Source organism: Suricata suricatta, chromosome 1, assembly GCF_006229205.1.
Source record: "Suricata suricatta isolate VVHF042 chromosome 1, meerkat_22Aug2017_6uvM2_HiC, whole genome shotgun sequence".
NCBI classification, from domain to species: domain Eukaryota; kingdom Metazoa; phylum Chordata; class Mammalia; order Carnivora; family Herpestidae; genus Suricata; species Suricata suricatta.
In genome coordinates, this window is record NC_043700.1 from 126,463,113 (window position 1) to 126,487,933 (window position 24,821).

At 35.1% G+C, this 24,821-nt stretch overlaps 1 protein-coding gene across 1 annotated transcript in view; it reads right to left on the reverse strand.

Annotated features, from left to right (window-relative positions):
• The window catches only part of PTPN13 (protein tyrosine phosphatase non-receptor type 13), a 189,152-nt gene that overhangs the window by 131,570 nt on the left and 32,761 nt on the right, over window positions 1-24,821 (reverse strand). The window contains exon 2 of the mRNA XM_029943587.1: window positions 18,987-19,106. Within this exon, the coding sequence (XP_029799447.1) occupies window positions 18,987-19,106 (120 nt within the window). The remainder of the gene's footprint in view (window positions 1-18,986; window positions 19,107-24,821) is intronic.

Here is a 24,821-nt window from a genome sequence, read left to right on the forward strand (position 1 = left end):
CAACTATATGTTCTCCTGCATTTTTCATGAATCTGAAACATGTCTTTAATAATTGTCAACGGAGAAAAGTGTGTTTGAATGTATCCTTTGATCAGTCAGCACACCTTTGGTTGCATGGAAGCCGAGTTACAGCCCAGTGGTCCTTACGAGTAGTACCCAATCACATATCAGGCCGCTAAAAACACGGCTCACAATTCTTAATGAACATCACCCCTAGCTATATTATTGTCTTTCACAACCACTTTACACATTTTCTGTTAAATGTTTCTTCTTGGGTATTTCATGCACAAATGTTATACAATCAAACTAAAGAGAACTCAAACAAGGCAGAACAATATTTTCTTTGCCAAATGATGCTATCAGAAATACTGATATTTTCCATGTCACAGATATTTATAAAATAATCTACAATGAATTACATTCAAATTAGCAATAAAAAGGAACAAACACTAGGAGACCAACAAGGGAGGCAACTCACCAATATCCGGTATGAGATACTGATGGCCTGGAACCACCTTAGTAATAGCAGGGGTAGGGGTGGTGCAGAACCTGTTAAAACCTGAATGTATTTTAAAGGGAGTGACAACAGCATTTCCTGACAAACTGGATGTGAAGCAAGAGGAAGAGAAGAATCAAGATGATGCCTAGATTTTGGCCTCAGTAATGGGAAGGATGAAGTGTCATCAACGGAGGTAGAGAAGATTGCAGGATGGCACAGGTTGCTGAGGTAGGGCTTGGGAGATGGTGGTAGGAGTGGGATCTGCTGGATCTGTATCACGTAGACAGCTGGATTTGGAATTTGGGAGACATACATTTGGGGAGTCACTGGCCTATTTTAAAGTCTTGTGATTGGGTGATTTTTTCCCCCAAATTGTTCTTCTCTTGGGCATCTGTGCAAGCATGGTGCCCTAATCTCCCTCTCACACTTCTTTCACCCATCACTCCCAATCGCCACCCCACTATTTTAAATAAATCTTTTTATTAGCCTTTCCATACAGTTCCCCAGTTTCTAATCATAAAGCTAAGAGAGGAAACTGGGATTCTAACTCTTGTATCTAATTTTCGTCAGGTTTGAGGGACAGAATTATGATTTCTAGTGTATGTGTTACTACTTGAATTTTTAAATAACTGGGCATTACAGTTAACTCAAGAGGGATAAACACCACTTGGAAATCTAAAGGCTATGTTCTATCCTGCCTTATTGGATACTGGTGTTCATTTAGACCAAAACAAAGCTTGCTACTCTCCGTTTCCTCAGCCGAGGCCACAGAGTAACTCTATCCTTGACAAGGTAGCACAGAACAGAAACGGCAGAAGGTGAAAGCAATCCATAATCACTTAGTACTCTGAAATTAAGAGATTTATTCATGAGCACAACCAAGGTCAGCAAAACTACTTAACTCTGGCAAGAACTTCATCTTTCAAAGTGTACTTTGTACAACAGGTTTGTGTTTATTTTTACTGGGTATCTAAAAGTTTATCATTATTATAATACTATTCACATTTAAATATAATTTTTCAATATGACAAGTCATTTGCTCAGAGAGTCCACAGTATTACTGTGGAGATAAGATGTATTTATTTATAAAAAGAAGACAGAATGCATAAGGTATCTGAGAAAAAAGAATACAAAGGGAGTTTTAGAGGACAGCATAATTATTCTATGAAGAAAAAGTTAATTTCTTTGTTTTATATGTGGCTGTTTAATATAAGATTTTTAAAAATTTTTTAATGTTTTTTATTTATTTATTTTTTTTTTTGAGAGATTGAGAGAGCGTGAGCAGGGGAGGGTCAAAGACAGAGGTACAGAAGCAGGCTCTAGGCTCTGAGCCAGCTGTCAGCACAGAGCCTGACGTGGGGCTTGAACCCATGAACTGTGAGATCATGATCTGAGCTGAAGCCAGATGCTTAACCAACTGAGCCACCCAGGCGTCTTTAATATGAGTAAGATTTGACCAGGGTTAAGGGGGAGGCTCCAAAGAAAAGAAACAGCCAAAGCAAAGACATGTGTTCAGGAAATTATTAAGTTTGTACAAGGAACAGCAAGAACTTTGGGCAGAGAAATGGTGAGAGCAGTGAGAAACAGAATTACTAAGGCTGGTCATATTCTTGCTTGTTAGAAAACACACACACAAAGGAATGACACGGATATTTTCATTGTTTTCAAACGTGATTTTTAAATGTCTTATAATAAAACTAAAGCAGCTGCAACAACACACTACATTGTTGTCAAATACCCAACACACACACATATGACATTTAAGTATTAGATTCTTTAGTATACAGTCAAACCACAAAATAGATTTTTCAAAAATTGTAAAGGGTTATGCAAACCTGCAAGTGAGGAGATTTAAAGTACTGGTTTAAATGAGTACAATTCACTGTCCTGGTCTAACAACAAGGAAAGAATTTAAAGCAAATGCATTCAAAATCCTTCATAGAATGCTAACAAAAGAATATTTAAAAATGGAATTCAAAAGCTTGTAATTTGATGTCTTATAATGTTTTAGTTGTGTGATGATTATCCTCAAGAATGCTATTATTATGAAAGAGTAAATCTGATGTGAACTGATTCCAGGAGTCAAATGATTCTATTTATAGACTTTTACCAACATTCCACAGAAAAAGTTGCTTAAACAGAATTTTGAGCAGAGCAGCTAGAGGCAGAGTTAGAAATGAACAAAAATCTGATATGCAAAAAAGCATCTTAGAGCTTCCTTCCAATGTTCCCTTAAACTAAGACCCATATCCACACTTTCCCCCCCAACTGAGGAAGTTTACTTTCTATTTGTCTCCACTTTATTTTTTGGCCTTCTAAGTATGGTATTAAAAGGGAAATGATCATACCTGGCAACACAAATGATAAGAGAACTAAATAAAAGTATCAGGAAATCATCTAAAGACTTAGAATACCAACATCATTTTGACCTGAAAAATCCCTTTCCCTATTGAAGTACATATACAGAAATTGTAGTCTTACTATTCTGTATGTTCTATTAGAATGACTGACAAAAATCTATGCAGAGGTCACTGCTCCAAACTCAAAAGAATTTGATGAAGTCATTCTATAATACAGAATTCTCTAAAAAAATTCAGTTCATATGTGCATACAAATATAGACACTTAGATAAATCATCTGGTATAACAATGTTTTTTATTTATTTATGAGTGACAGAAAGAGACAGCACGAGCAGGGGATGGTCAGAGAGAGAGGGAGACACAGAATCTGAAGCAGGCTCCAGGCTCTGAGCTGTCAGCACAGAGCCCGAGGCGGGACTTGAACCCATGAACCGGGAGATCATGACCTGAGCCGAAGCCAGAAGCCAGATGTATAACCAACTGAGCCACTCAGATGCCCCGAACATTTTCTTGATTAGTAAGTAATTATAATTATAATCTTATAAAATATTCAAGATTCATTGGAAAATAAGGTCTATCCTACAGGTCAAATCCCAATTAAAAATTTGATACCTCATGAATTTTGTTAACCTTTTAAAAATCGGTTTCTCTAATATAGATCAGGATAGAACAGCAATCCCATTTGGAAACAATGAGTAAATAATGAGAATTAAGACATCTATATTGTGTACATTGATAATGAAGTGCCTTCAGAGACATTAATGTTTACGTCATGTATATTTTCTTGATAAAGCCAATTGTTCAACAGTATTTAATAAATGCCTACAAGCCTTTAGTCCTCAAGAATTTATATTCTGGTGTAATAGGTTCCAGACCTTGCTAATCATCAAAATATCTAAAGTAAACCAGAAAATTTAGAAAGATACTGACAACTGTCAGCTTCATTTCATTCCTTTTAATATCTGACTTTATTAATTTAGGATGTAGTCTTATTTAAGAGAGGAAGTATAGTATAATGGTTAGGAATTCAGACTGAAGCCAGAATCCCTGAGTTAATATCCTAGGTTTGACATTTATAGGTTATACTGTGATCTTAAATAAGTTTCCTAGCCTCTCTATGCTTCAACTTTTTCATCTCAATAGGTAAGTCCCTCCCCTGCCTGCACACTGTCTCAAAAACTTACAAAAAATTAAAAGTTTTCCAGAGAGAAATTGACTTTAATTATGATGATATAATTCCACATAACCATGATCTGAAGCTATTTATGAAAAATATTTTTGTATTTACTAATGCCATTCTCTGTTCCTCAAGTATAACCTCCCTACTTATGTTTTCAAGTAGGAAAAATAATAATTTGAAAAATAAGAATTCAAAAAATAAGAATCAGATCTATAAATACAGAGAATAAACTGATGGAGGGAGTTCTTCCTTCTCAAAAAGGCAGAAGGAGGCATGTTTGAATAGTAAATGATTTCATTTTCAAAAGGAAATATTAGGATACATTTCTTGTGAAAATGTTAAAAATGACTGATACACATCACCCAAAGAGGATAAAAATCTTAACCTCTTACCAAATTATATGAGACATAAAACCCCTTTTTAATTTCTATAGTTGAGAAAAGAAATAGAGAATTATAAAATGCTTTCTTTAAAAAGTTTAGTTATATAATGTTAAATCTCAGAATGTTGAGTAAAAGAAATCAGATACAAAAGAGTTTACACTGTATGATTCTATTTATACAATGTTTAAAATGAGGAAAAAATATATCTGTGTAACATGTCATAATAATGATTATTCTTGGTAACCATAAATTATCTAGGAAAAGAAATAAACCCATACTTACATGGCTAATTAATATACAACAAAGGAGGCAAGAATATAACAATTGGTAAAAGACGGTCTCCTCAACCAATGGTGCTGGGAAAACTGGACAGCTACATGCAAAAGAATGAAACCGAACCCTTTTCTTACACCATACACAAAAATAAATTCAAAATCGATTAAAGACCTACATGTGAGAACTGAACTATAAAAATCCTAGAAGAGAACACAGGGAATAATTTCTTTGACATAGCTGTAGCAACATTTTTCTAGGTATATTTTCCAAGGCAAGGGGAACAAAAGCAAAAATAAACTATTGGAACTACATCAAAATAAAAAGCTTTTTCACAGAAAAGGAAACCATCAACAAATAAAAAGCCAACCTACTGAAAAGAAGATATTTGTAAATGATATAACCAAAAACAAGTATGATATAACAAAGAACAAGCTACTATCCAAAATGTAAAAAGAAATTATACAACTCAACACCAAAAACAAAACAATCTTATAAAAAGTGGACAGAATACCTGAAAAGACATTTTCTCAAAGAAGACATACAGATGGCCAACAGACAAATGAAAAGATGCTCAACATCACTGATCAGCAGGAAATGCAAATCAAGACCACAACGCTATATCATCTAACACTTGTCAGAACGGTTAAAATAAAAATACAAGAAATAACAAGTGTTGATGATGATGTGGAGAAAAGGAAGCCCCCAAGCATTAATGCTGGGAATGTAAATTGTTGCAGCCACTGTGGAGAATAGTATGGAGGTTCCTCAAAAAGTTAAAAATGGAAATACTATATGATTCAGTAATTCCACTCCCAGGTATTTACCCAAAGAAAATGAATACACGAATTCAAAAAGATACAGGCACTTCTCTGTTTAGCGTAGCATTATTTGTAATAACCAAGATATAGAAGTAACATAAGGAAGATGTGGTACACACAAACACATGCACACACACACACCAGAATATTACCCAGCCACAAAAAAAATGAGATCTTGCTATTTGTGACTGCATGAATGGACCTAAAGGGTATTATGCTAAGTGAAATGTCAGAAAAAGACAGATACCATATTATTTCACTCATATATGAAAACTAGAAAAAATAAATAAGCAAAAAATAAGAATCAGATCTATAAATAACGAGAATAAACTGATGGAGGGAGGTGGAAGGTGGGCAAATGAGGGATGGGAAGTGGGAAATACAGGTTTCCAGTTATCGAATGAGCAAGTCAGGGGAATAAAAAGCACAGTATAGTTAATAATACTGTAAGAGTGTTGTATGGCAATAGGTGGTATCTACATTTGTGTTGAGCATAGCATATCATATATAGAAGTTGAATCACTATGCTATATTTACATGAAACTAATTTAATATTGTGTGTCAACTATACTCAGAAAGAAAGGGGGGTGGCTCCTGGGTGGCTCAGCTGGTTAAGCCTCTGACTTCAGCTCAGGTCATGATCCCACTGTTTGTGAAAGCGAGCCCCATATCAGGCTCTCTGCTGTCAGCACAGAGCCTGCTTCGGATCCTCTGTCCCTCTCTCTCTCTCTGCCCCTCCTCCACACATGAACGCTCTCTCTCTCAAAAATAAATAAACATCATATAAAAATAATTGACTAGGAAGCATGAGACTTATCAGGTGCTAGAAAGGTTCTATATCTTGATCTGGGTGGTTGTTATATGGGTGTGTACTTTCATAAAATTCATCAGGCTGTACAATGAACAATAATGCTCTTTATTAAGCTCTTTATTTTGTAACTCCAGTTATAAAAAATAAAAGTGTTCTTAACTATATATATCTCAATATTTTAAAAAGTCCTGTAACTATAAAATTTAAACAATGTATACTGTGAGTAAAATCATATTTATCAGCCAAGGATGAGGCTAGAAAGCATGACCTGTAGTAAGTTTCCTTCATAAATGTATGACTTTATGTTTATAAAATAGTCTGTCACATCTAGAGCCAAAAACATTTCAAATCAAAACAGTGTATTGACTGTGTATTTATGGGGGAGGGGTGGTTACACTTCTAAGCAATGGACATTATTCATTTTAAGAATGGTAGATATTAATGTCATGTTTTATAGTTTGTTTCTAGGGAGAAAATGGGGTAATGTTTTCTGGTTCAAACACAGACCTGTTAGTTGTGGCTTTATAAAGGCAGGGCAAGATGTAGCTTGTCAAAGACAACTGATACACCCTGTTAATCAAGAAAATTATGATTGTAGATAATTAGGAATGTAATATAAAGAGGCTATTAGAATTTGGTCTTTTAACAGCTGCACAGACTATACAAAGATTTACTCAAAAGCTTTTAATCCATAGGAACTATCTATATTTCCTGTAAAGGCTTATAAAACCAGGAAATCAGTTTGAAGTTCAGTGCTTTGTCTCTCTTCTCATACATGAGGTTCTACCAGATGGAAAGTTTTACACTTCTTTTTGTTTTGTGATTATCCTTAAAAATTTTAAGGATATTTGATTATGCAAACTCTAAAGTCAATAAACTGACCATTCTCATAAGTCAAACTCTTAAACTGTTTTTTCCTATCATCTACCCTAGTCTAAATGTTATTTTATTCATAATTTTAAACTTGACATCATTATTATTGATGTTTTAATACAGCCAATGCCTTACCGTCAAGTTAATTAATTATTCTGCCTATCATTCCTTCTGGAAGTATACTTTCTTCTGGGCTACATTTCCTTCTTCCAAAGATACATCTTTAGTAGTTTCCTCAGTGATGTTTTGTTAATGGTAAATATTCAGTTTTTATGTTAAAGGCTTGACCTGTTTCTTGAACCACAGTTTAGGAGGATATTAAATTCTATCTTCACATTCTAGTACAGTAGCTATTAGCCACATATGTATGGCTTTTAAGAACTGGAAATTCAGAGGAACTGAATTTTACATTAAGTCTAAATTTTAAAATGAAATTTAATCATGTATGGGGAACCTTTTAAAAGTATATGCTTGCAGGACCCCTGGTGAGTCCTTGCCTAAGTATCCAACTCTTGATTTCAGATCAGGTCATGATCTCACAGTTGTGCGATGGAGCTCTATGTTGGGTCTGCACTGACAACACAGAGCATGCTTGCGATTTTCTCTCTTCCTCTCTCTCTCTGCCACTCCCCCATTCTCTCTCATTTTCAAAAATAAACTTTAGGGGTGTCTGGGTGGCTCAGTCGGTTAAGTGGCTGACTTTGGCTCAGGTCTTGATCTCATGGTTTGTGGGTTCGAGCCCCGCATCAGGCTCTGTGTTGACAGCTCAGTGCCTGGCGCTTGCTTCACATCCTGGGTCTCCCTCTCTCTCTGCTCCTCCACTCATTCCCTCTTTCTCTCTGTCTCAATAATAAATAAAAACAAAATAAAAAGAAACTTTAAACAAAGTACACTTCCAACAACTTGAGTATATAAATAATTTTTTAATCAATACAGTTTATAAAACCTAAATATTTTGGATGAAATTTAGAGTCTGAATTGAGATGGGCTGTGAGTGTAAAATAGATTTTATATTAGCATAAAAAAGTGTATACCTTTTTAATATTTTTATATTGATTACATATTAGAATTGTTTAATATACTAAATAAAATAAAATTAACTTCATTTGTTTCTTTTTTAACTTTTTAAAATTTGGTTCCTAGATAATTTTAAATTACATATTATATATTATATTGCCATTAGAGTGTTGCTCTGGGTTATTATTCTTCAATGATTTTTCCCTCTTTTATTATTTTTAAAATAATTATAACACATTCTCATAGCAGTTTTAATATTTTACCAAATTCCGATTCTATCATTGCTGCTAGCAATATAGTTGCTATTAGTCTAATTGTTTTTTCTTTGTAAATAATCCATCTTTCCTTTTCTGATGGCTTTAAAAATCTTCTCATTATCTATTGTGTTCTGTATGCCCAAGCCCACAAATCTAGGTATGAATATATTTTTATTTTGACTATGACTAAAACTTCTAGATAATAAGATTTATGTATTTAATCAACTGAAAAATTCTCTCCTACTATATTTTCATTTAGTGTTCTCTTTCTCATTTTCTCTAGAGCTTTCTTTAGGAATTCATATTAGAGGTATGTTAGACCTTCTCATTCAATCTTCCATGATCTTTTAACTCCCTTGTATTTTTAGTATCCAGGTGAACTCCTCACTTCTATATCCATATTACTAATTTCCTCTTTAAAAAGTAAAAGAACCTGTGTTAACTGCTGTTAAAGATCTCCTATGAGGTTATAAATTTAGGACCTATATATTTAATTTCTAGATGTTTTCATTTTTTTCCATCCTGCCTGTGTTAATTTGCTAAGGCTACCATTACAAATATCTGAGTGTGAGTAACTTCAATGAATGACTTTTCTCACAATTCTGGAGTCCATAAATCTAAGAGCATGGTGCCTGTAGGACTGGTTTCTGATAAGGCCTCTCCCTTTGGCTTGTCAGTAGTCATCTTCTCCTTGTGTCATAGTCTTTGCCCTGTGTGTTATAATTTCTGTGTGTATAGGTCCTGATTTCTTCTTCTTATAAAGACATCAGTCATATTGGATTGGAGCCCATTCAAATAACCCCATTTTAACTTAATTAACCTTTTAAAGGCCCTACCTCCATATGCAGTCAAATTGTGAGGATCGGGGGATAGGACTTCAATACAGAACTCTTGAGAAAACAAAATATAGTCTGCAGCACAACCTATTTTTTAAATTTTCAGTGTCTTGAACTTTGTTTTTCCCCCATCTCTAATCATTTTAATATATTAAACTAATATACTAATTTATATATACTTATAATTCTATTCTTAAGAGTGAGATGACATTAATTTTTTAAGGTGGGGAATCTATTTCTGCGGTTTGATCAGTGAAGAGAAAGATACACCAAGGCAGTCAGGGTCAGCATTTGATTGGAAAAGAATTTCTTTTCATTAAAAAAAAAAATTGTTTTTGAGAGATAGGCGAGCAGGGAGGACGGGCAGAGAGAGAGAGTAATGACAGGAGGGGGAGAGAGAGGGAGACACAGAAAATCTAAAGCAGGCTCCATGTTCAGCAAGGAGCTAAACGTGGGACTTCATCTCATGACTGTGAGATCATGACCTAAGTAGAAATCAAGAGTTGGACACTTAACTGACTGAGCCACCCAGCTGCCCTGGAAAAAGATTTTCTTTTAAAAACACAGAGTTTGAGGGCAACCAGGTGGCTTAGTTGGTTAAGTGTCTGACTTTGGCTTAGGTCATGATCTCACAGCTGGTGAGTTCGAGCCCCACATTGGGCTCTGTGCTGACAGATCAGCCTGCTTCTGATTCTGTCGCCCTTTCTCTGCTCCTCTCCCGCTCATGCTCTATCTCTTTCTCTCAAAAATAAATAAGTGTTAAAACTTTTTTAAATGTATAAAAACACAGAGTTTCAAATAAATAAGGAAAAAAAGGTAAGTTCTAAATTGAAAAATAATAGAGAACATTTGATATATTTTTAAAATAGCTTTATTAAACATAATTGACACACAATAACTGCATATACTGACGGAGTACAATTTGATGTTCTGACATATGAATATACCTGTGAAACTATTATCACAATCAAGATAATAAACACATCTAACACCCTCGAAAAGTGTCCTCATATACTTTGTAATTCCTGCATCCTATCCCTTCTTATCTCTCATCCCCATGTAACCACTGATCTGCTTTATCATTATATGTTAGTTTTCATATTTTAGAATTTTAGACTACCATCATACAGTATGGTCTGACTTCCTTCACTCAGCTTAAATTATTTTAAAATTAATCCACATTGTTGCATGTATCAATAGTTGACCCCCCTTTTTTGCTATGTAGTGGATATACCACAGTTTGTTAATCCAATCACCTGTTGATAGAATTTGGGTTGTTTCCAGGTTTTGCCTACCGCAAATTAGGCTAAGATGAACATACATATATAAGTGTTTGGATGGAGGTAGTTTTTAATGTCTATTGGATAAGTATTTAGAAGTATGCATGGTAAGTGTATACTTAACTTTTTCAGAAACTGTTCAAACAGTTTCCAAAATGTGAAATTATACCATTTTATATCTCCACTAATTGTATATGAAAGCTTGAGTTCCCCTAACTCCTTGTCAATTCCTGGTATGGTCAACCTTTTAATTTTAAGCACTCTAACAGATGTGTAGTAAGATCTCTTTGTGGCTTTAATCTTATTACTTTTCTGATGACTAATGATACTGAGATTTTTGTCTTTCCCTAAAGACTAATAAATTTAAAGTTATTTGAAATCTGAAATTTGTGTATCTTCTTTGGACAACTATTCAAATCTTTTGACCCATTTTGGGGGATCATGTGCTTCTTACTACTGACTTAAAACATTTTTTTTTTTAGCATTTATTCATTTTTGAGAAACAGAGCATGAGCAGGGGAGGGGCAGAGAGAGAGACACAGAATCTGAAGCAAGCTCTGGGCTCTATACATTTAATGCAATTCCTGTCAAAGTACCAGCAGTGGTTTTTTTGTAGAACTGGAACAACTTGTGTGTAACCACAAAAGACTCCTGACTAATGAAAGCAGGAGGCATGACAATTCCAGACTTCAAGTTTTTCTTATTGGTGTGATGTATCACACTGACCGATTTGCAAATATTGAACCACCTTTGCATCCCAGGAGTAAATCCCACTTTGTGTGGTGAATGATATTTTAAAATCTATTGTTCGTTTGCTAGTATTTTGCTGAAGACTTTTACATCTCTGTTCATCAGAGTATTGGCTTGTAGTTCTCTCTTTTTTTTGGTCATGTCTTTATCTGGTTTTGGTATCAGGGTATTGCTGGAGTTATTGACTAATTTGTAAGTTTTCCTTACTCTTCTATTTTTTGGAATAGTTTGAAAATAGGTATTAACTCTTCTGGAAATGTTTGGTGAAATTCACCTAAGAAGCATTTTGGTTCTGGACTTTTGTTTGAGAGTTTTTGGTTATTATTTCTTTTCTACTGCTGGATTTAAGTTCCCCCCTGTCCCCCCAGCACCTTTAAATGAAGATATTTGACATTTTTCTTGCTTCTTGAGGTAGACCTGTATTGCTATAAACTTCCCTCTTAGAACTGCTTTTGCTACATCCCATAGGTATGGGACCATGGTATTTTCATTGTTATATTTCCATATACTTTTTTATTTCTTCTTTTAATTCCTAGTTTATCCATTCATGGTTGAATAGCATGTTATTTAACCCCCATTTATTTGTGAGTTTCACAGATGTTTTTCTTGTGGTTGACTTCTAGTTTTATAGCATTGTGGTCAGAAAATAAGCATGGTATGATTTCTATCTTGAATTTGCTGAGGCTGGCTTTGTGGGTTAATATGTGATCTATTCTGGAGACAGTTGAAAAGAATATGGTAATCTGCTGTTTTATGATGAAATGCTATGAATGTATCTGTTAAACCCATCTGGTCCAGTGTGTCATTTAAAGCCATTGTTTCCTCCTTGATGATCTGTCCATTGATGTAAGTGGGGTGTTAAAATCACCTACCATTATTGTATTATTATAAAGTAATTCCTTTATTTTTGTTCTTTACTGTTCCATTAATTTGAGTGCTCCTATATTAGATCTATATTTACAATTGTGATATCTTTTTGTTGGATTGCCCCCTTTATTATTATGTAGTGTCCTTCTTTGCCTTTTGTTACAGTATTTATGTGCATTTTGTCCAATATAAGTATATTAGTACTCCAGCTTTCTTTTGACATCTATTTATATGATAGATGTCATTTCAATCATTTCAATCTGCAGCTGTATTTATTTCAAAAATGATTCTTTTGTAGGTAGCATACACATGGGTCTTGTTTTTTTAATCCATTCTGTCACACTATGTCTTTTGATTGAAACATTTACTCCAGTTACATTCAAAGTAATTATTGATAGATATGTATTTATTGCTTGTTTGTGATTGTTTCTAAAGATTTTCTCTGATCCTTTATTGTCTCTCTTTCATGTTTAGTTGATTTTCTTTAGTGATATATTTGAATTCCTTTCTCTTTATTCTTTGTATATTAGTGGTTTTTGAGATGTGGTTACCATTAGGTTTGTATATAACCTCTTCCGCATATAGCAGTCTGAATTAGGTTGATGAATAGCAGTCTGAATTAAGTTGATGATTGTTTAAGTTTCAATCCGTTCTTTCCTCCTCTCCTTCCAACATTTTTAGGTATATGTTGTTATGTTTTATTTACCCTTTTATTTTGTGAGTTCCTTGACTGATTTTTAACACAAATATTCATTTCTTCTGCTTTTTTGTTTCACATCTTATTCTGTCACTTCTGTTCTCTTGATTTAGAGTCCCTTTTAATATTTCTTGCAGAACTGGCTTAGTGGACATGAACTTCTTTAGTTTCTGTTTGTCTAGGAAATTCTGTAGTTCTCCTTCTATTCTGAATGATAGTCGTACTGGATAAAATATTCTGGGCTGCAGATTTTTCCTATTCAGCAATTTATACATATCATGCAACTTCCTTCTGGCTTATAAAGTGTCTGCTGAAAAATCTCCTGCTGGGCTTCTGAGGTTTCCCTTTTAAGTTACTGCTTTCCTTTGTTTTGCTGCTTTTAGAATATTTTCTTTATCACCATACTTGGCCAATTTGATTACAATATGTCTTGGTGTGGGACTGCTTTCGTTGATTTTGATGGGAATTCTCTGTACCTCCTGGATCTGAGTATCTGTTTTATTTCCCAGATTAAGGAAGGTATAGCTATTATTTCTTTGATTAAATTTTCTGCCCTATATTTTCTCTTTTCTTCTTCTGGGACTCCTATAATATGAATGGTATTACAGTTGATGGAATCACTGAGTTCCTTAAATCTTTTCTTGTTTTCCTTTAATCTTTTTCCTCTCTTTTGCTCAGCTCCATTACTTTCCATTACTCTCTTCTAGGTCTCTAATTCATTCCTCTGCTCTTCCAGCCTACTGTTCATTCCATCAAACATGTTTCTTATTTCATTTAATGAGCCCTTTATCTATGCTATGCCATTCCATATCTTTGTGTCAAGGGTCTCATTCTTGTCTTCCACTCTTTACTCCAATCCAGTGAGCACCCTTATAATTATCCTTTAAATTCTCTATCATGCATGTTACTTTTATCTGTTTTGCTTAGTTCTCTGGCCATGGCCTTGTCCTGTTCTTTCATTTGGGATATATTTTCTGTCTTCTCATTTTGTGTAAGTCTCTGTGCCTGTTTCTCCGTGTTAGGAAAAGTCAGTTCTGTCTTCTGTTTTTGAGGATAATGGCCTTATTAAGAAGAGGTCCTGTGGTGCCCTGCCATGTAATGTCTCAGGGCCTGGCTCTTCTGGGAGTATTTCCATTGGTGCTGCATACACTCTCATGTTTTGTCCTGGACACTTTATCCTTCAGGCCAGTTGTCTGCAGATGCTTTCTTTGCCTGCTGTGGGCATGTTTGGTCTCTGGCCTGAATGTGGTACCTTTTAGCCAGATGTGCTCTGGTCTGTTTGGGAAACAAAACCTGTTGCCACCATGGCAAGTACTGAGGCTCTGCAAAACTCTCATGTGAGGAAATGTGATATTGGCTGGTGTTTGAACCAGTGTTCTGGGAGAGAGGGCCTTCTGTGCTGGGACTCAGGCAAGTGTGACTGGAAGTGGTGGTTCCACTGCAGCATAGGCTGAAGGCTGGCTGGGTGTGAACAAGTTAGACACTGAATGTAGGCCTTGAACTGTTCCTGCAGATGCCCCTGTGCTTACGCTTAGTGGTAGGGGCACAAAGTGGTGCCAATCAGTTCCTTTGTTCCCAGAGGGGTCTCTACTTAAATGCAGTCTCTCTGGGGCACACTCCAAGATGAGTAAATAACCTCCCCAATGGGTGCTCTTCAGATCACTGTTTTCCATGCTATATATTTGTGGGATGTTTGCCTGCCTTGTCTCCAACAGCAGCCCCAATATTACTCAAGCTCTCCCAGAGCCAGCCTAGTGATGTTGAAAATTCCAGGCTTTATACCCTGGTTGCAAAAAATCATGAAATTCAGACTCTTCCATTTTCCAAGCCAATTTCTATGAGGATTTGTTTTCCCTGTGTGCTCCCCCTCTGTGCTACTTTGTTTCTTGCTCTTCTCCCCAAGTATGGCTCGCTCCACACTGCAGCAGCCATAGTCCGTCTGTCTCCCATGTCATGTCTCCACACTTCCTACTTTCTTTGATGTGGCCTCTTCTATACCTTTAGTTGCGGAGTTTGTTCTGCCAGACTTGAGGGCAATTTCTGGAATATTTAGGATGATTTGATAGTTATCTAGTTGTATCCATGAGATGAAGTAAGTCTAGGGTCCTCCTATTCTGCCCTCCATCTTCTAATTTCCTTTTATCATTTTAGCATACTTTTAAAATTTCTGATTGTTCATTGTGACTATGTAAAGATACAATTCATTGTTGTATACTAATCTTGTGTCCTGTAGCTTATTAAAGTCACTTACTAGTTCTAATGGAGATTTTTGGTAGATCTATCACATTTTCCATGAAGATAACTATGTTGTTTTCAAAAATAGTTTTACTTCTTTCCTTCTAATCTGGATACCTTCCATTTTGTTTTCTTGCTTCATTGCATTGATTAGAACACTGAGCACAATGTTGAGTATAAGTAATGACAGCAGACACCCCTGAATTATTCCTAATCTTGGGAGTGGGGGAAATTCATTGTTTTACCATTAAGAATGATGTTGGTTACAGGTTTTTTATAGAATCCCTTATCAGGTTGAAGTAGCTCTTTTCTATTTCCAGTTGGCCGAAAGGTTGTTTGTTTGTTTTTTAATAAAAGATCAGGAATGAATATTAGATTGTATTAAAAACTTTTCCTGCCTCTACTGAGATGAGTATGTGGTTTTGCTTCTATAGTTTATAAATATGGTGAATTACACTGATTGATTTGTGAATAGTTAACCAATCTTGTATTTTTTAGATCTACTTGGTCATGATATATTAACATTTTTATATATTATTGGACTCAATTTGTTAAAAAATTTTTGCTTCTATGTTCATGAGATATATTAGTCTACAGTTTTATTTTTTCTAATGACTTTAGAGAAACCCTGCTTGCATGTGTGCACTCTCTCTCTCTCTCTCTCTCAAAAGAAATAAAAATAAACTCAAAAAAGTAATTATGGTTACAGGAAAATTTTAAAAGCATGAACATCAAGCAATGTAATTTGTGTCCTAGACACAGAAAATACATATTCATTTCAAATTTCCAAAGAATATTTTACAAAGTGGACCATATGCAAGGCCACAAAAAAATCTCAAAAAAATTTAAGAAATAGTCACATAGAATGTACGTTTTAATAATCACAAGACAATCAAACTAAGAGACTTATAGTAAAAGGAGAATCAATTATCAGCATCAACATCAACTAAAAGTGTGGAATTACAGTTTTTTAAAAGTTTTACATTTTTCCTTCTCTGAAGAGAAACTTATTTAAATATAGTGTCTTTCAATAAGGTCATGCTTAGATATCATTATTCTAGAATAACAACCACCACAAAAATTTTGTTTTAAAAAAGATTAAAAGTCTTAAATTGCTAAGAGTCTCAAAAAGATGAAGAAACATTTTCTTGATTTGTGTTCAATAATCCCCTGGTGGAAATGCTAACTTCAAGCCTCGGATTCACAGGAATGCAAACTTGCACTTACATACTGAAAATGACATAGGAGCAATATACAAGTTCAAGAAGATAGGGGAAAATGCCAACCATAATACCCAAAACTAAGATTTATATAATAGACACGGAAAGATAAAACCAAGCAAAGAAATACATTTTAGAAAAACAAACTTCTTAGAGACCATTGTTATTTTACTTGCTTCCACCCTCCTACATTCTTAGTTTTATATTCATAAAGCTGTCTACTAGAAAACCAAGACCAACACCATTCATTCACAAAAAAGCAAGCTAATAATTATTTTAATTTGTTATAATAGGTGACAAACTTGTGCCAAAAGACATTGTGCTATCAATAAATAAGGAATGAAAAACTAAAGAGATTTCAGATAAACAAAATCATAAGCATAAATTTCCTTCAAATGAATACCAATTTCCAATAGGCAAATATAATAGTAATTTCCAGATTGCAAAAGAAGCCAAATTCAATCTCTATTACTGATGTTACACTATGAACTGAACTGAAGGCCTATGGTAACCAGCTCCCACTGAACAGTCTTTAATATATAACTGCCTCACAATTAATTTTATAACACATCCATTAAGTCTCTTCACTGTAATGTGCCAACAGGCTATGTAATACTTCTATCTTAATTATAAGTACTTTACATTCAGATATTAAAACCTCTATTAACATTACAAAATCTGGAAGAAGAAAACTCCTTAAGCATTCACAGTGTGGGAGATGCTTTATATTGTATGAATCTTGGCCAGGGCAGTGATCCTGCCATGACTATAAAAGAAAGGGGTATTATCCCTCCTTCCTTTGAACATCTGTGGTACTTACTATCCCAATCACTTATTTGGCACAGTTTTTTTTTTTTTAATAGTTTATTGTCAAATTGGTTTCCATACAACACCCAGTGCTCTTCCCCATAAGTGGCACAGTTTTGAAGTAGTAAACTCTTCACATGCGTCTGTCTGATCTGAAAGAAACCTTAACACTATTCTAAATCCCTGTCCCTGGATTAGAAAACAATAGTAACAATAACAAAGCTTTACTATCTGTCTCCAAAATCCTTCCTTTCTTCTCTTGGACCTTCCTATACTCAATCAGTGGTCACTCCTAGGTCTTCCAAAAGGTTCCCATGGCTCATGGTCTTTAGCAATTCCACTGTATAATGACTCTCAAATTTTAACATGTATCAGAATATCTTTAAGGACTTGTTAAACACAAACTGCTGGGCTCTACTCCTAGAATTTCTTATTTAGTAGGTCTAGTGTGGGTCTACATCATTTGTATTTCTAACCACTTTCAAGTGATGTCATGCTCCTCATCCAGACACCATTTTTTGAGAACTGCTATACACTCAAATCTTCCCCCATTTCTGTAATGTTTATTCTACCTGATTATATTATGCATGTCAATTTTATTTAAAAAATTTTTTTTAACATTTTTATTTATTTTTTGAGACCAGAGACAGATCATGAGCAGGGGAGGAGCAGAGAGAGAGGGACACACAGAATCAGAAGCAGGCTGCAGGCTCTGAGCTGCCAGCACAAAGCACGATGTGGGGCTCGAACCCATGAACCATGAGATCATGACCTGAGCTGAAGCCAGACGCTCAACCAACTGAGCCACACAAGCGCCCCTAATGCATGTGAATTTTAAAGCTTAATTCTTCTTTTAGATGAAGCTTTGTATCTTTACTATTCTAAATAGGAGTTGGCCATGTGGAGTGAATGAATGGCAAACACCGTTTTCAAAGTCTTCATGTGGAGACTTTCAGTATAGTATTAAATGTATTTAGACAAAGAGCGACTCCCTAACTGTTCTAGTTCTAAAATGCCACACAGTCATTTGGACAAGGTAACTGTCTGTCTCTACAGGGAAGCACCAAATGAATTATTCAGTCTACAGTAACCCAATTTATTTTTTTTAAATTTTTTTAAATGTTTTATTTATTTTTGATACAAAGAGAGACAGAGCATGAGAGAGGGAGGGTCAGAGAGAGAAGGAGACACAGAACCAGAAGCAGGCTCCAGGCTCTGAGCTAGCTGTCAGCACAGAGCCCGACGCGGGGCTCGAACCCATGAATGTGAGATCTGACCTGAGCCGAAGTCGGAGGCTCAACCGACTGAGCCACCCAGGCGCCCCTACATTAACCCAATTTAGAGTTACAGAGATGCATATATTATCCCCTTTGCCAGGGACCTTTCCTCCTCCTTCTCATATGGTTAACTTTTTTTCTTTCAGATCTTAGCTCAGAGATGACCTATTCAGGGAACCTTCCTTTTCTGCTCCATGACCAGGTCAAATTGTATTATGGGTTTTCATAGAGTCACTGAATCCCCTCCTTTGTAGCCCTTGTCATGGTTGCAATTTTCACATTTGTTTACATAAGTATTTTACTAATAGCAATTTTCTACACTGTATTACAAGCTTCAGACAGAGAATGTTATTTGGTTTTGATCACCATTATATTTTCAGCACCTAGCACAATATCAGGGACACTGAAGATATTCAAAGGAGGGGTAGACAAGATGTGAGCTTTTTTTAGCCCAAAGAAAGAGAAGAGAAAGTATTTCTTCTATACTTTTCCCTTTTTAGCTATCTGTTTAAAAAAAAAAAAGGAAAAGACAAAAAGACTTACCTTTTCTGAATAATTCTTGGAGACTTTCAGCACTTTGATTTAATACGGCCCATATTTCTTCCTCCTGCAGTGGTCCACCCCGAACCTCCAGGGCCTCAGCTAGTGACACGTGCATATTACCTAAGAAACAAAGGTAACAGATGAGCTACATGTCAGCAACTTACACTGCACTCATAGTGAAGAAAGTTCTACATCAGTGATGAGAGACTGAGGTTCCTTTCTACCTAATTTCTCAATATGGCCTTTAATCTAAACTCATGAAGGATAAAGGAATTAGAGGGGGGAAAAAATCTCAAAATAACTACTTGCCCTAGCCCAACAGGGTCTTCAGAGCCTGAACTAGAAAATAGGTGGTGACTATTTCATGGCAGAAGAAAGAGACTTCAAGGTATCAGGAGGCACCATAGTGTGGACGATTAAATCAGAGCATAGTTCCAGGCTTTATGCTACCCATTCCAGGTAGAAAAGGGTAGAGAAGAGCTCCTACAGTCATGGTGCGTGAAGTTGAAATAAGACAGAACACATTTTTTCTGTTCACTAATTGATTTCTCCATCTTCAATATATACAGTATAATGATACATTTTGCACTGATGTACTTAACTCCTTCCAGACCCAGCTTTGCTTTCAACTTACCATTTGCCTCTAGTAAAGCCATTTCACCTCTAAACCTCAGTTTTCCATCTGTGAGATGGGAATGATAATAATAATAATAATAATAATAATAATAATATCAACAACAATGCCATTTTGGGGTGGCTATGACAGGGAAAAGGGTTATTCTTGTAAACATTCTTCATAATCTAACTGTAGAAGCTGAATTAACAAAAAAGCAGGAAGTTCCCTCTGTGGTGACGTTTTTTGTAGGGTTAATTGTTTTCAATGGCATTAAATTAAGTAGGTGATATATTGATAAATTTTAAGGTTTTCTATGGGCCTCACTAATTCTATTTCATTTTGGGGGGGGGTGACATCATCATATATAAAGATTCCTACATTGACATTCCTTGAAAAGAAAATTATTCCTTACAACGATCACTAAGATTTCTACCCAAACCAATTTGAGCATAATGTATATCCACTGGTAGTCAGAAGCAGATGGATCTAGCAATGAAGCTAGAGGGAGTGCAAAATGTTAAACATTTATTTTCTGTAGTTATATCCTTCATTAAATTTTTAAATTAACCTACAGAAAACAGCTGTTTTAGACAAAAGTTGATTTGTTTACTCAACTAACAAGAATAGCTAATATTTTCTTTTAAATTACTTTCGTGATACTTTAACCCAGACTGAAAAATAGGAACTCCAGCTACAAATGAGGCCAGTCTTGTCTTGTTACTTTTCTTTTCAAATATTTACTACAGAATTTTATGCTTAAAGTCTACATTGAGGGGTGTGTACTTAAATGCACAATGTGGTAGTTAAAAGGGAAGACAGAAGATACTGCTTAGGAAAAAACCGAAGGCATTTTTATTTAGCTTGTACAGAAGAGTTTATACTTATTCAGACACCCTCCCCCCAAAAACACTCCCAGTTTCTTATTCACTTTATTAAATAAGAGCATATTTATTTTTTTAAATAATAAGCTTCATTCCTTTCTAAGAGATAGGAGTTACTCTCTTCTACATAAAATACTCTATTGAACTGGAAGTTTCAACAGATGCATCAAAATACCATTAGGAATCAGCCCTGCAGCAAATTCCCAAAGTAATGTGTCTGAGAACTGGCCAGATAGCTCTAAAGCCTACATATAAGGTATAAAGAGTACAGAGAACATTGCAGATGAATAATTTCTTTGAAGATAGTTGTACTGATTTTCATGTCTCCCCCCACATAGGAGTAGGAAGGTGCCTCTGTTTAACATCTAGCTGGCAAAAGAGGCCTCAGTGGCAGCCCCAGGAGTGCTTTCTCAGTGTTAGGGAGCTGGCTGTAAGGAGGACACCATAGACTGGTGCCCGATACTTCAGAAATCTACAGATTTGGGCTATCACCCTGAGACAGTGGCCAGAGAGGAGAGAGCACACAAGACTCAGGAAGCATGCTGTATTTGGGATGGGGTGTAAACAGCTTGGAGCTAACAAAATTCTACCCAGATGATGAAAATGTTATGAAATTTAGGTTGTGGCAATTGTTGCTCAACTCTGTCCTATACTAAAAAACACTGAAGGTAGAGTTTATAAGGGTCAATTTTATGGTATGCCAATTATATCTCAGTAAAGCTGTCTATAAAAAGCAATCCTAGCTAGAATACCTCTTCTGGTTCCCAGAGTACCACCAAAAAAGGAAAGGTGCGAGAGGGGCGTGAGGGATGAACAGGAAGGATGAGGGAGTAGGAAAATAGGAAAAGGAGAAGGAAGAGGAAAAAGAATTAGGTACTGGTTAGTAGGAGAGATCATATTTTGATGTGTCACAGAAAGTACAGCTCCAGTGAAGTTCTCTGAAGAACACACAAAAGCACAAGAGAAACATAGCAAGTTCAAAAAGAGTTACAAGTTAGGCAAAACATTGTTTGCTTCTCTTTCTTCCTTCCTCCAGTTTAAATCCTAATGGGGTCAGATAAAGCAACTTGCAAGTGGATAAGGAGATAAATAACAAAAAGAGAAGATAAGCACACTGCCTCCCACCTATAGCTAACTGTAGCTATGGGAGGGAATCGCTTTGAATGAAGACTGAAGTGTTGATTAATATACTGACTAAGCATTTTTAATTATGGAATTGACATTGTTTTCAATGAGAGTGACTGCAGTACTTAAGTGACAATAAGGAGGGAATTAGACCTGAATTTCTACACAGATGCAAGAGAAGAACTTCCCTCATGAAAGGAAGGAAGGAAAAAAGGAAGGAAAGAAGGAAGGAAGGAGAGTAGGAAGGTGGTAGATGAAATATGTTTCTTATGATTATACTTTATGCATTCCATGGTAAAGCAAATGATCTGTATCACATACAAAGTCCTACAACTTAAGATACAGGTTTATACTTGTTTTTAAAGAAGTTTGTTTTGAAAATATTATTTTCTTCAACAACAGCTATGGAGAAAGCCTAAAAGTCCGTTGACTAATGAACAGATTAAGAAGATGTGGTGTATATGGAATATTACTCAGCCATCAAACAAAAAGAATAAAATCTTGCCTTTTGCAATGATGTGGATGGAGTTAGAATGTATCAGGCGAAGTGAAATAAGTCAATCAGAGAAAGACAATTACCATGTAATTTCACTTATATGTGAAATTTAAGGAACAAAACAGATGAACATGTGGGAAAGGGGCATAAAAGAGAGAGAAACAATCCACAAGAGACTCTTAATAACAGAAGACAAACTACAGGTTGATGGGGGCGGTGGTAGGAGATAGGCCAGACGTTTGGTGGGCACTACAAAAAGCATTTGTTGTGACGAGCACTGGGTGTTCCATGTAAGTGATGAATCACGGAATTCTACTCCTGGCACCAATATTGCACTCTTTGTTAACTAAAATTTAAATTAAAAACAAAAAAGGAAAATAAAATAACCATAATAAATATATAATTATTTCCTATAAGAAAATGAAAAAGTAAAAGTAACTTCTCAAACAATAGAATTTTTCAGCACTTGATTTGTCTTATAAAGATTACTAACTATACTTCATTACTTGACTCAATCAGGCTGAATTATATTTTACTAGTCCTCTGTTAGTTCTTATGGAACAGTGTTTGTCTATTCAGTGAACTAGGATCTCTATACATCTCCAGTTGGAACTTGTTAAAACTCCAAATCATATAAGGAACACTATTTTTTAAAGCAATATTATCTAGATAACAAAATAGATTTGAACATTTTTATCACTTCTCGGCCTTTTGGCTAAGATCAAGTGTGGAATATTTTTAATTCATAGTTTGCTAGAAAAGCTTAAGAGTTTTTAAAATTGTCTCACTCCTCAAATCACCCTGTCTCCAAACTTAATGTACTGATAAAGCAGTTTTCTAAAAATCAAACAGCAACACTATACCTTAAATTGTCTACCATCACCATGCTTGGCAATTGCCATCATTATCCTTATCATTTTTCTCTATTTTTATTCACCTTTACTGTGGCTTTCCACATCATTAGCTCTGAAAGAAGATAAAACAAGGGACTGAAATGCAGAAGTAAAAGAATGCAAAAAAGAAAAGTGGAGGAAAAATAGCTTGAGTCAACCAATAGAAGATGGAAGCAATTTGTTACAAAAATTCTTAAAAGTGTATTATTTCAGTTGTTTCCTTTAGACACAGAACTAGATAACTTGGGGGTACAGATGAATGACTAGCACTATTTTACTATCAAAGAGGTTCTGGTTTACAATAAACATAACTGTATTATTCACTTTTGTTTCCTTGAACTTGGTAGGCTACATGATAACGAAGCTTAAGGGAAGACTTTCAAATAAGAAAAATTAATTATATTACATAACCAGAATTATTTGTGTTTTTTACACAAGTATTAGGTCATGACCTTAAAACTGTGCCCAGTCAGACAAGCCACAAAAGGATTCTAACAGATGTCATTTTAATCCTGAGGGATTTGTGGCACTCAAAAATAGGAAGCATAGAAAAGTGATTCCAAAAAGATTGAAATAGTAAACAGATTAACTGAATCCAATCAAGTCATGTAACAACCCGTCTGGGGTTAGACTAATGAATTATGTGTGTTTAAGTTGATTCTAAGGAAACACGGCTATAAGACTACCCTATTCTAAGAATCAAAGCAACTATAAAATAGAACTCTGTGTGTGCCACTAGTTTTGGGCAAAGATCCACCTACCATCCTAGCTAAGGACTTCTTTGGTGATTAAGAAACCATGAGGGGCACCTGTATGGCTTTGTTGGCTAAGCATCTAACTCTTAATTTCAGCTTAGGTAACGATCTCACAGTTTGTGGGATCAAGCTGACAGTGCACAACCTGCTTGGGATTCTCTCTTTCCTTCTCTCCCCTGCTCGCTCAAGCTCTCTCTTTAAAAAAAAAAAAAAGGGGGGGGGGCGCCTGGGTGGCTCAGTCAGCTAAGCCTCCGACTTCAGCTCAGGTCATAATCTCATGTTCATGGGTTCGAGCCCCACACTGGGCTCTGCTGATAAGCTCAGAGCCTGGAGCTGCTTCAGATTCTGTGTCTCCCTCTCTCTCTGCCCCTCCCCCTCTCATGCTCTGTCTCTTTCTGTATCAAAAGTAAATAAAAAACATTAAAAAAAAATAAACTGGACACTTCTTTAAAAAAAAAAGTAAATATAAAAAAAAGAAAAAAAAGTCATAATGAGTTGAGAAAGCAACCTCCAAAATTATAAGTATCTTTTGACCCAAAAGATTCACAATGAAGTTCATAAAAGATTAAGAGATGCAAGCCCATATAACAGTATTTTTTAAAATTAAAGAATATGTACATATTTGGTATTTTAGCTGTCTCTAATGTTTAGGAGAATTAGGTCAGTTAGAATAATAGATATGGTCTTTGATATCAATTTAAATAATTTAACTGAAAAAGTGAGTTCAGACTCATATTTTAAAATGTATCAAAAGAAGTATCAAATACCACTGAAACATAAAAAAACTTAAATCAGCATACTTGTAAGTTTTCATTCATCAGATTTATTTAAATAATCAGGAGGATATTTTTTGTCAGTGAGACAACTGATTTTTTAAAAATTACTTTAAATTAAATGAATGCAGTTTAAAATATTTAAAAACATTTAATTAAGAGATTGAAAATTATATACCCAATTAAATAACTCCTTGAAAGTGACTTACATTTTTCTACAATAATATAATTAAATTGACCTTAGAAGCTTAAGAACTAGGTTTTCAGAATTTTTAATTTAATGAAGAGTCTAAAAA